Below are 13,113 nucleotides of genomic sequence, written 5' to 3'. Positions count from 1 at the left end.
AATAGTAAAAATAAAAAGGATCAAACAACTTATTTGATTGCTATATGATTGTATCCTTTAATTTTATATAGATTGTGTTATATTTCTGCACATTATATTAAATAATAAAATACAACTAGTAATATTTATTAAGTTAATATGATATATTAAATCATAATTTTATAAGATCTAACATTCTGTCAAATTATGCGTGCATCGCGCGAGTTCTTAGACTAGTAAGTATAAATCAAATACATATTTCATAGATCTTTTACAACTCTAATTAAGGAGATAGTGTAAGGAAAAGTACTAGTATTGTATATTAATGATTACGAAATTACATCAAATGAAATGAAACCATACTAATTAAGTAATGTTCGTTACAAGTCGAAATTACTTTGCAAATAGGAATTTGTATGCCAATCTTCATCTAAAATAATGTTCCATTATATCCCAATCTTCATGGAGTTTTATTATTGCCAATAGGAATTATTCTAGGTTTCCTCATATTTAAGTGAGGAGTTTGTATTGTATGTGGGTTGGAAAATTGCTTGTACAATAATTTTCGGTTTGTGCGGTTTCTTGGCCAGTAAGAAAAATTTCTTTTAAATCATCAAACATCAAACTTTGTAGGGTTTTAGCTCTAAATCAAAATTTGCCATGGCGGAAGAATCAAGCACTAGCAATGCGGCGGCGGCGGAGGCGGCATCATTGGGTCATTCAGTGATACCGATAGTGAACAAACTCCAAGACATATTCGCACAGCTTGGAAGTCAATCCACAATTGAGCTGCCGCAGGTTGCTGTAGTAGGGAGTCAAAGTAGTGGGAAATCAAGTGTGCTTGAGGCGCTCGTAGGTCGCGATTTCTTGCCTAGAGGTTCTGATATATGTACGAGGCGCCCTCTTGTTCTACAACTCCTTCAAACCAAGCCTAATAATCCTAATGATGCTGCTGGTGATCAGGAATGGGGAGAGTTCTTGCACCATCCTGGCAAGCGTTTCTTTGATTTCAATGAAATTCGTAGGGAGATTCAGGTATACAAGACTTGTATGTTAAACTTAGAATTTAAAGTCAATGACAATCTTGACTCCATTCTGTTGGATTGAAATTTGAAAGTTTTGATCATGACTCTAAAGTCTAAAATTATGTGAACTTTTTATTCAGTTTATTCGGTTGTGGTATTGTAGTAAAGGTGGGAGCTTTAGGTTATTGTAGTTATTCTTCTGCTAAGTTAACTTTGATATACCACCAAAGGTTGTGGTAGGATGGTAAGTACCTCTCCATCCTTAAACTAAAGGTCTCGGGTTCGTGCCCGGGAGCGGTTTACCCCAAAGTGGGACTTTGGTTCGATTCCGGATTAGTCGGGCCCCAAACTCCGAAGTGGACACCTGGTTGGGAAAGTATTTTTTTTATTTTTGATTAAGTGAAACACAGGGTGCGGATAAGTCTTTACTGATTAGATTGGGTGCTCTGTGGAATGTATGTAAATTTTTAATCTTCTTAGTATGCATATGGTCCAAGAGGAAAGTAGTTAGTTCCATTGAATATCAAATATTCTAGTGCAAGTCCTAAATCCTAACTGGCCTCATATTCCGAATCAACCAATATAGTAGGTTATAACTATCAAGAAAGTAACTATGTTAATGAAAGTGATGTTCGTATCCCTGCCTATCATTACCCGTACTTGTTTACCGAATCTTCTTTGCTCTTATGAATTATTATGTTTTGCGGGATTTTTATTACAGTGATCATTGGAAGCTGAGGGATTTATTCATAAGACACAAGTTTTTATTGACCCCTGACCTTCTTGAGTGCTATTATAGGTTTAGATACTTTTGCTGTTATGATGTGCATTGATTTAGTTATCACACTTCTTAATTCTTTTATGCAAGTTCATTTATCTATTCAATTGTAGAAAGCACCTGATTTATCTTGAAAGATGTAAAATATTAAGTATTGCAATGAAGTGGGCGTGAATAAAGTGGAAAGGATATAGAGGGCATGTGACCAAAGCGTAGTTTATTAATTGGGTGATCTGTTCACTCCTTTATCTTATGGGCGTGATGTTCCTGGGTAGATGTTATTGTCCGCGTCCCAAGAACCGCTCCTCTTAATTTGTAGACAATGTGGACTCTCTTTTTCTTGCATAGAATTCACTTTGGTCATGACATTATGTAGTTGAAGAACTGAGGCTAATGTAGTTATCTTTCAAAAGGACAACTCTACCCGTAATATATAACAGATCTATATGGTAAGCCGTATTCTAAAGATAGTGTCTCTCCAACATGGGCAAGGAGAAACAGTTTAGTTGTGATTGTTAAGATTATCTTCTTGTCTGTGCATTAGTTATGGTTAAAGAAGATTGTTAATAGACTGACTATCGTGGTGTAGAAATATATGCATGGTAACATCCAGTAGCAAGGATTTCATGAGGGAAGGACGCCCAACATAATATTGTTCGTGTGATTTCTTTTCCTTGATATTTCAGCAATTCTTTCTCTTTTCTAACTGCCAATCCTTCATCATGGGCTTTAGGCGGAGACAGAACGCGAAGTAGGAGCAAATAAAGGTATCTCAGACAAGCAGATACGGTTGAAAATTTTCTCACCAAATGTCCTTGATATTACTCTAGTGGATTTGCCTGGCATAACAAAGGTGCCTGTTGGAGATCAGCCTTCTGATATTGAAGCTCGGATCAGAACAATGATAATGTCATATATTAAGCTCCCAAGCTGCTTAATTTTGGCTGTAACACCGGCTAATTCTGACTTAGCCAACTCGGATGCGCTTCAGATTGCTGGGAACGCTGACCCTGATGGTATGTTGCAACAATATATTCTCTGCTAGGGAGTTTGGTTGTTCAGGTGCTTTCTTATATGAAGAGTTTCTTCTTGCAGGTTATCGAACCATTGGAGTCATCACAAAGGTCAGAGTGAAAGGAAATGAATTTCATCCTTGTGTTGATTATATCTCTTCATTGGTAGTTGTTTTTACTTGGTTGTATTTTCACTGTTTCTGCAGTTGGACATCATGGATAGGGGTACTGATGCTCGTAACTTTTTACTTGGAAAAGTGATTCCCCTTCGCCTTGGTTATGTTGGTGTAGTGAATCGTTGTCAGGAGGTAATACATCCAGTTACACTTTTGGTGGAGAACATAGTTTATCTCATGTAGTTTTGTTTTCTCTTGATTTTTCGCTTTTGAGCTTTCATATTTATGTTTTGGAGTTGCATCTGCGGTTATCATTTTTCTTTTAAAACCTTTTTATTCTTATAGTCATGTTGTGATCGGCGTAGAACCAAAAACGAAAAAATTGTCCACATTCTTCATGGATATGTAGAGTCTTTATAGTCTCTGAGAGGCACCTCTAGCAATTTTTCTTTTCCTGGGCGTGGTTATCTAAGTGCATGTGTTCGACGTTCTTACTAAATTTTACCTGACACCTTTTGAGATATGTTGTTTTGATCATTTCGTGGTCATCTTTGCGCAACAAATGCTTCAACTTTAGGACAAGAAGTACAGTTTTGGAGTTCTTCTGTGATTCAAGAATTTCACACTTAAGCCTTTTTAATTTGACCCTGATGTTCTAGCCTAATCAAAAGAGGTGCAAAATGAAGAAGATGAGTAAAGTAATGGGTTTTTTAATTCTTTGCAATTAATCTATCATTCTTCATAGGAAATTCTGTAATGCTGCCAATACTTATTTTTCAAATACTGTGCGGTAGATTGCATATTTATCTTCATGTCTGAAGCATGGGGTGCAATTCAGGTCTTTTTTTCTTTTATAGTCTCTTGGCTGCTAAATCGGTTTTGGGCAACTAGCTTTTCATTTGTTTGTGTGTGATTTTCTTTTTGAATGCAAAGTAATCTTTTTTGAATACCCCTAGCCAATGCTTTATTTTGAGTCATGGATTAGTACAATTAATTTTAAGGATTATTAAAAGCACTCTAAAGCGACACAACCAAACCATTCAAGGAAAAAAGACACAGTACTTTTGAAGCATATATAATTAAACCCATGATAGAGGCAATAAACTGCGCAACCTCCATGATTCCTCTCTTCACTCTTTCCTTTTGTGCCAAAAGAGAAGAAGTATGACACATTATACCACCCTATAATAGGCCTAAAGGACAGATAAATAAGTAGAGAAACTTATAGCCATTGAGCACCAAAAGGGACCAGAATGAGTTTAAGATCCAGAGCACCTTTGCAGTAGTGAAAAAACTTGAAAATCTTAAAAGTTGTGTTCAAATACGGAAGAGCTTAGCAGCCAGTGCATAATATACAACAAATCTACTTTGCGTACTGCCTGTACTAGTCTATTTATAAGTACAAGGTAAAGATATTGTTTATCAGAGAAAAAAGTAAATGGTAACAAGGTAACAGTTTGCTACATATGACAGTACCTTATACACTTTTTAGTAGCTTTAGCCGACAGCAGTCTATGTTTATAAGTGTGTCTGTGTGCATATATGTGCATAGATATTTGTATATACTTGCTTTATAAGATTATAATATTATAGCTGAATTATTTAAAACAGGATATTATGACGAACCGGAGTATTAAGGATGCTCTTGTAGCTGAGGAGAAGTTCTTCCGCAGCCGTCCTGTATGTTTTCTACCATCTCTTATTAGTTGATTTCATGTCGATATCCATTAATAATCTCCTGTTTTATTGATTCTTTCCTGAAGGTATATAGTGATCTTGCTGATCGCTGTGGTGTACCTCAATTGGCAAAAAAGTTGAACCAGGTAATCTCTGCTGGTAAAAGTAACAGTGATCCTTCTTCTTATTGGATTGTGACATTGCATGCATTACATCTTTGTAGGACCGGTATTTATCAAAAACATGAAACCACAGTAAGGTCACACATTATATTTTTCAGTTACATTTTCAAAATATCTCCAAATCAATTAAAAACTTATAAGTTACATCCTCTAATTTTTTTGAGTTTTAAAATGTAATTAACATGTTGAATTAAAAAAAAAGGAAGGCAAAAAGTCATGTGTTGAGAAATACCTTCACCTTGAAATACTTAGACATGCTTGTCTTGTCACTAGCTGTTGTAAAAAATAAGTTTTTTACACAGTAACCATGTCTGTTTTGGCACACGAGAAGCACAGCATACACATCTATACATGTGTCTGCGTAGTGGTCTGTGTTACCTTTCTTTTTGGGTTCCCTGCATATGTGATTGGGGTTTTACCAAGCAGCTTATTTCGTCTTGAAAACAAACATCATAATCTGGACGCACTCTCTGTATGAACAATTCTAGTTGCATGTTGCTTATGTGTCATGTGGTCTCCTAATACTTGCCTTTGTGTATATTGGATAGGAGTCATGTCTTCCTAGTGATATTTACTTTTTTTCTGGGGTTATTTTCTCTAAAGACATGTTAAGGCTGTCTTTCCTATTTATGGCTGCACCTTTTTACTTGCATTTGTGCAACAGATACCTGTTGTCTTTTTATTGTTTTCTACATCAGTTAGATGATTGGCTACCACCCACATTCACCACAATCCCAGCCATCCTGTCCCATAGGAAATGTAAATTTCCCATGCCTGCTGTTTGCTTTCCAGTTCTGGTATGGGACATCTTATTGCTTTAAAATCAAATATAACTTGGGTAGGTTTAGCTTTGTGTGGATAACAGGATTATGTCACAAAGCAACTTGAACACTCTTATTTAATGCAGATTTTGGTGCAACACATCAAAACACTTCTTCCAGGATTGAAATCACGCATTAGTGCTGCACTTTTGTCTGTCGCAAAGGAGCATGCTAGCTATGGGGAGATCACGGAGTCACAGGTAACTGCTTTGGTCTTCCCTAAGCTTTACCATGCACTGGCCTATATTTTTGGGGAGTTTGTTGTCATATTACTACCAATTATTGTGTCCTGGAAGGTTTCTATCTGCTAGGTTTACTGTAGTTTGTTCAGCTAGTATTTCCAAGCTATTTATTAACATCTTTGTGCTAATCCCCTGAACCTAGGCTGGTATGAGTGCTCTCCTTCTGAACATTCTTTCCAAGTATAGTGAAGGTAATGTGGCCTAAACCTTGCAATATTCAATAATAGTCCTGTATTGTATTCTATCTGCTATCTCTAATGTTGCTTTCTAGTATAAAATATCCTATTTATTGACCATTTACACCTCCTAGCCTCATTAACAGTGTCTGCCTTTTTTCTTTTGCTTTTTTCATTGGTTCGAGAACAGCATTCTCTTCCATGATAGAAGGAAAAAATGAAGAAATGTCAACTTCTGAGCTTTCTGGTGGAGCAAGAATTCATTACATTTTTCAGAACATATTTGTGAAGAGTTTGGAGGTCCACATCTTTCATATTAACTTTTGAAATGCCTATTTCATTCCTTTCTTGCTCAGAGAATTGAAATTCATCTAAAGACTTGCTAATGTTTGCACATAAATGACATTGATGTCATTTTTGTCAAATAGATAGCTTAATATGTATGCTTTTGTTGGTATAGCCAACTCGGTATGGGCTTATAATGCTTTTCTTGGGCATTAAATTTTTTCTCAGGATGGTCATAAATTGTTGCCAAGGGTGTGGGCACATATACCATCCGTAAATAATATTCATCATATGTCCACATAAGTTGGTTTTTGTCCACGAACATAGTCGCATTACCAAAACCTGTGTTCCATTTTGAATACTCTTTTATTGACAACTCCTTATGTCAAAAATTGTTTCCTCCTCTGCTATACAAGAATTCTAAATCTTCAAGGTGGTAAAAAAGGTGAATGATAGACGCAAGAACGTTTCAGTAACTTTGCAAAATTGGTGTGTTGATGCGCATAATTGGAGTTTTTGCCCTAGGTTCAGTTGCTTATCAAATTTCATCAGATTTCTTTATCTTCTGCAGGAAGTTGATCCTTGTGAAGATTTAACCGATGATGACATCCGAACTGCCATTCAAAATGCTACAGGTCCCAAATCTGCTTTATTTGTGCCAGAAGTAAGTCCAAAGGATTAACCTGTTCTTTGCAAATTGCTTTTGCTTTTGAGCCAATAGTTCAACACTTTATCGAATATTTTCTCTAGTATTTATGTCATTTGGTTGGTTGCATTTTAATTATTTTGTAAATATGTAGGTCCCATTTGAAGTTCTTATCCGAAGGCAAATAGCACGTCTAATGGAACCGAGTTTTCAGTGTGCAAGATTTATATATGATGAGCTGATAAAAGTAGGCCGATGTTGAGTACCTTTTTTTTGGGTAATGCATTCTTGTAATCACTGTTTTAACCCGAATGATTCCTTCGTAGATGAGCCATCGTTGTATGGTCAATGAGTTGCAGCGGTTTCCAATTTTGAGAAAGCGCATGGATGAGGTTATAGGACATTTTTTGCGTCAAGGACTGGAACCTTCAGAAATAATGATTGGACACATTATTGACATGGAGGTATGTCAAAAGAAGTTGGGTGTTTTATTTGGTTTTGCTTATACCTAATACAACACACACACAGACACACGTCGACATTCACATCTGTGATCAAGTTCATTGACTTGATTGATGAGTGTCAACTATTTTGAAATATTTAGCATCAATTTGAAGCCGTTCTGTTCTTACAGATCATAATCGAATTTTGCGATTGATTGCTCTGCAGTTCTAGTGAACTAATGGTTTAAGAGTCTAGTTCTATGCTCATCTGATATCTCAGATAAAGAACCAACTCATTTCAAAGTTGCCAAAGCATCTTAAAGTTTGTGAATGGCTTTAGCAAATCATCAAATTTTTGATGAATCTGTTGCTGTTAAAATTTGTATATTGCTTCAGCTTAAATATATTTTCTGTTGCAGATGGATTACATAAATACTTCACATCCAAATTTTATTGGTGGGAGTAAAGCTGTGGAGATTGCATTACAGCAGGTCAAGTCATCTAGGATTGCGGCACCTGTCCCCAGGCTGAAAGTAAATGCTTCATTTGCTGTTTCGTAGACTTTAGCAATTGGTCTTGCATATTATATCATACTGATGATCATTTTTTGTTTGCTTATTGATACTCAGGAAGGAGTAGATTTAGAAAAAGCTCCAAACTCTGAAAGAAGTCTAAAATCACGTGCTATCCTAGCCAGATCAGTTGGTGGTTTTGTCCCTGATCAGGTTGGCCTTTTCTGCTTCATCATCTCCAAGCTTGCGTTCTTCATTGTCTCCCTGATGGACATCGCACATAGCTTTCAAATTTCAAGTAGTAAGAAACTTAAGTTATTTGCATTGATTAGTGTTCCTTCTGGACTGGAAACAGGTTGTTCGGCCTGCTCAAGAAGTCGAGAAAACCACAACATCAGGTGTGTTTCCATCTAGTAATACATGACGCATTCATTGATACGTGTTCGCTACATGAGTTATTAGTTATAGCTATTTTGATTGACAAGAAGGGAATGAATATTTTATACAAGGATTCTAGCCGTTTGCTAATGTGACTTTATGAAAAAATCCTCCCCTTTGTATCTTTTGGTACTCTTTAGTTCGAAAAGCAACATGAACTTTTCTGTTGCTGCTTATTATGAATTCATTTCCTTTTTCTGGACTCCTTATTATCTAGAAAGTAATATTTTGGTGGTTCTTATTTTCAAAGCCATTGCTGACATTTTTTTATTAGGATCAAATGTTGGTTCAAGTTGGGGGATATCATCAATATTTGGTGGCTCGGACAATCGTCCATCTGTGAAAGACAATTTCATTAGCAAGCCGTTCGGTGATCCTGTACAGAGCATGGATCATGATTTCTCAATGATCTACTTGAGAGAGGTATGTGTTTTGAAGGCCCTCTCTGCTGTATAATTACTTTATGGATTAAGTTGGTGATAAAATCAAACATGACATCTCTATATGTTTTGTTTGAAGCCCCCAAGTGTCTTGAGGCCTTTGGAAACTCATTCAGACCAGGAGACTATTGAAATTGCCGTCACAAAACTGTTATTGAGGTCATACTATGACATTGTCCGGAAGAATATTGAAGACTCAATACCTAAAGCAATCATGCATTTTCTGGTAATTATGAATAGCAATTACTTGGTCCTTTACTGAAATATTTTTGACATCTATGTGAGTAGAGTTCTATCTACTGGTAGTCTTGAGGATTCCTAAATATGCTATTCTCGCAGTTTCTTTGTTCTGATTAAACCATAATATAAGTTCTTCCATCTCGTCTCATTCTCTTATCTCCTACTAAAGGATGTACTCTTTCGGGCAGAATTTTTCAGCACTACAAGCCACTGACATAGAATAAGTAGTGATATGCAAACAAGGGATTTTAGTCAACCTGGGGACAAAATGGAGAAATAAACATGCTAATCTGCTTTTGTCATATTCTAAAGGCGCAGGGAACTGGTGTTATTGTTTGGTTTTCTGCCAACAGTTAAGAGGCTTATTTTTTCCTGGGAAAAGTAATTTTTTTTTTAACTTGCAACCGACTTCTTATTTTCTCATAGTACTGATCGGTCAAGTTCCTATTCTGTGAAAAATGTAAACTTCTTCATTCTCTGTGGTGGAAATTTCTGTATAGCTGGAATTGTTGACTACCTTTTGTTGGTACAATTTTTCTAAATATCCAATTGGAGGGAAAAAGTGTCTGGTGTCTCTTCTTGATGTAGCATTATTAGACTCAAGGTGTTTTTTCAATTTCTAGTAAGAAGGCTTATACGATTTTCAAGTTTGATTCACATTTCTCTTTTGTTGACAAAAATGGTGTTCATCCATGCTCCAGGTAAATCAGACCAAAAGAGATCTCCACAATGTGTTTATCGAGAAACTTTACAGGTATTGGGAGTGGAATTTCTTTTTTTCTTCTTTGCATTCTTGATGACTAAACTTATATAACTGGAATTGCCGGATAGTGGCTCATTGATCCTTCATTATGCTTCGTAGCTGCATGACATTATATGTGCTTATGTTCTACTTGTATGTTGTTTCTAGCACCTGGCAGTTTAGCCAAGTCAATGCTACATATTTTGAATGTACTCGTGGTTCTTATCGATGGTGCTTACTATGTGTTGCAGAGACAACCTCCTCGAAGAAATGTTGCAAGAACCTGATGAGATAGCCACAAAGAGAAAGCGTACACGAGAGACACTTCGTGTTCTTCAGCAAGCTTCCAAGGTCAAATCTTCACCATCTTCACTTGAAGTATATTTTTGCATATGTTACATTTCAAGGCTCACTAAGCTTTTTGATAGATTGTTTATGGTTTTGATAAGTTGCATCTCATTTTAGGCTTTACTTAGGAACTACCGCAGAAAAGCTTGTTTAAGTTGGGAAGATGTATGACAACATTAAGTCGTAACTGCATTTTGCCTTTTTCTCATTGTCATTATACTCCTTATGAAATCAGCTCTATCGGGTATTCTATTTGTCACTGTACTACTCCTTGTGAAACCATCTGTAAGTGGATCCTAGCGGTGTAGATTCTTTAAGATGTTCAGTTTGTCATCATTCTCTAGGTTTGCTTGGGTTATTATGATTTTACTTATGACTTTACTTCTGGTTTTCAGACATTGGAGGAGTTACCACTTGATACTGAGACAGTTGAAAGGGGCTACAGCTTGGGTACTGATCAAACGGGCCTTCCAAGGATTCACGGGCTTCCAACATCATCAATGTACAATACAAGCAGTGGCTCAACTGATTCATACACCACTTCTCCCAACTCTAGATCGCGCTATGCATCCCATTCAGGTGAGCTACGGTTACCAATGTATGGTGGTGCAGATTCTAACGGCGGTGGGCATAATTTTGGCCTTTATCGTCAGTAGGTGTATAGAAGATTCGAGAAATGCAGGGGGTGACCATTCGTGAGAGTACTCATTTGATCTCTCCGCCATCATCGCAAGCCTCTTTGCTTCTGGTGCAGTGGAGAGCTACTATTCTTTGTGATGTTTGCTAAGCTGACCACTATTAGCTCACCGACACATTTTCTATTTCCTTAGTTAACTATAAACAATTGTTTGAGAAAGCTATACAAAAAAATAGATAGGGAGTTTTCTTGTTCATAGGATGAGGCTAGTTTTGTTACCTTTGGTATGATAATTGGCAAGTGTATTTAGCCATCAATTTTTGTGTTCAATCCTTCATTTGCTTTCACTTTTATCAACGCGATTATAGGAAGTATCATCACTTGTGTATAGTATGCCTTTATTTTGGGAAATGTTTTGTAACTTTCTGCACAATGATATTCCTCTTCAGTGTAGAGTGGTAATGTGAATGTTATACCTCCGGTACCTGAAAAAGTGACTCCGCCATTGTGAAATATCACCATTAACCATAATCGTTAATCACTATTGCTAACTACCGTCACTACCCACAGTCATCATCAGCAACCGAAGTCACCAGTAACCACCATCACACACAACCACCACCGATAGCCATTATCATCACCAACTACAATAATTATCGTTTAAAATATTTTAATTATAATTTTATTTGGATTTTATATTTATTCATTTTAAATAAAAAATTAACACATTTAAAGGCTAAAAACCAAATGGTCTTAATAATTTAGTATTCTAATACGCATCTTACTATTTAGCTTCATAGGTCTTAATCTTAATTAACATCTTAATCTTTAGATGTCGTTTTAATCTTAATAAAAACAAATGAGGCCTAATCATAACATGACCTTAAGTCATAATTTTGATGTAATTCTTTTAATTAAAAATGCAAGAACAAAAAAAAAATAATTGAGAGAACAAATCATCATATAGCAAAAACAATAATCAAGAAAATGTGTATTACAAATAAAAATATAAAAAGTATAATATAGCAAACTTACCATTTCACATGTACAAAAACACACTAAATCATTTCAAAGCACCAAGCATATTCACATATTACTAACTTCTGTAGTGCATAAAAACACGTGCATATTGATAACTATTATAAAAGGAAGATAAATAAATAAAGAAATAAAAATGACTACACACAAAAAAACTTATTTTTGAATGAAAGGAGAAGACGCCGCGTAGCAATGAAACCTATAAAAAAAAAAAGCCTACTTGTTAAATTGAATATGGGTATTTCGAAGATGCATAACAAACCTGAATGCCCTTAACCGTCACACCCACCAACCGTTACACCCACTGTTGTTTAAAATAAAACGGGTTCATTTTAGAATTTCATTCTTCCATCTTCCTCTCAAACGAAAGAATTGATTTTTCCAATATTAACCATGTTCGCAATCCCATGATGGGGAGAAATTGCTTGCATCTTGGTAGGAGAACAACATTACTGTTATTTCTTTACATTTGAGGTGCTCAGAGTCCAGAGATGTACTCTTCGAGTATATTCTTAATCCTAGTAGCTTTGCAAACATGTTATCCTTTACCTCTTCATCGAATTTTTGATCCACTTTATTTGGTCTTCGCAAAGATAATAGTCTCTCATTCCTATTAACCCTTTTTTCTTTCTTCTTGATTTTTTGTTTCTCTTAGTGGTAAATAATTTCTTCATTTTTATATGTTTTAAAATAGGAGAAAGTAATTACTAGTTCCCTGTATAATGAGGAATACCAAGGAAGTTACAAGAACTTGAAAGATAATTTCAAGATTTTTATGTAACTCCAAGAGAGTGACACTCCTCCCTCCCGATAGTATGCATACTATGCAATAGCACTTTTTTCCTAATATGAGAAACAACTCCTTTAGAATACTTGACTCGAACATTGTTGATTTGCTCTTCATGCCTCTATCAAGGGTGTTAAGGTCTTTACTTTTCTATTTTTCATTTTTCTTAATGGTGTTTGAATGTAAAATTTAATTTATGGCAGACAAATTTGATCAATAAACACCAATATTGGTACCATCTTGGCGTGTTGATCAATTCTTTTTGAGTTGCGATGACAATGTTTTGGAAGTTACAAGACGAGTTCTTATTCTATCACATTACGCGATACATGCCTTGAGCTCGTCAAGCCCAACGCATCAATTCAACCCTAACATGGATATTCTACTTCGGCAGTTCATCCTTCCGTATGATTGGCCATCCTGGAAAAGTGTTATATAAGACAAGCCTATGTTTTGCATGTGTTCCCTGCTCATTCTGGACTCACTAAATTAAATTGACATATGAACTCAAAATTAAGCTAAGAATTTTTTTGGTCTTCAAAAAATTA

The 13,113-nt window shown here is 35.8% G+C and overlaps 1 protein-coding gene across 2 annotated transcripts; it reads left to right on the top strand.

Moving 5' to 3' along the window:
- The first annotated feature begins 355 nt into the window (after positions 1-355).
- On the top strand, positions 356-11,151 carry LOC104087910 (dynamin-related protein 3B-like). 2 transcript variants are annotated; one of them, XM_009592489.4, is made up of 21 exons: positions 356-1,014; positions 2,516-2,798; positions 2,878-2,906; positions 3,002-3,103; positions 4,523-4,591; positions 4,675-4,734; positions 5,678-5,791; positions 5,976-6,024; positions 6,200-6,309; positions 6,866-6,958; positions 7,095-7,187; positions 7,267-7,404; positions 7,803-7,916; positions 8,013-8,108; positions 8,251-8,293; positions 8,608-8,756; positions 8,853-8,999; positions 9,715-9,767; positions 10,007-10,106; positions 10,499-10,682; positions 10,760-11,151. In XM_009592489.4, exons 1-21 carry the CDS (start codon positions 640-642, stop codon positions 10,765-10,767), a joined length of 2,409 nt encoding a protein of 802 aa, XP_009590784.1. In that variant the 5' UTR covers positions 356-639; the 3' UTR covers positions 10,768-11,151. The 2 variants fall into 2 exon arrangements, with proteins under 2 accessions (XP_009590784.1, XP_009590783.1); XM_009592488.4 differs by having other exon boundaries at positions 357-1,014; positions 10,499-11,151.
- The last annotated feature ends 1,962 nt before the right edge of the window (positions 11,152-13,113 follow it).

Source organism: Nicotiana tomentosiformis, chromosome 1 (assembly GCF_000390325.3).
Source record: "Nicotiana tomentosiformis chromosome 1, ASM39032v3, whole genome shotgun sequence".
Lineage (NCBI taxonomy): Eukaryota > Viridiplantae > Streptophyta > Magnoliopsida > Solanales > Solanaceae > Nicotiana > Nicotiana tomentosiformis.
Note: the sequence above shows the minus strand (reverse complement) of the source record. Positions and strands in the feature narration are given on the sequence as shown.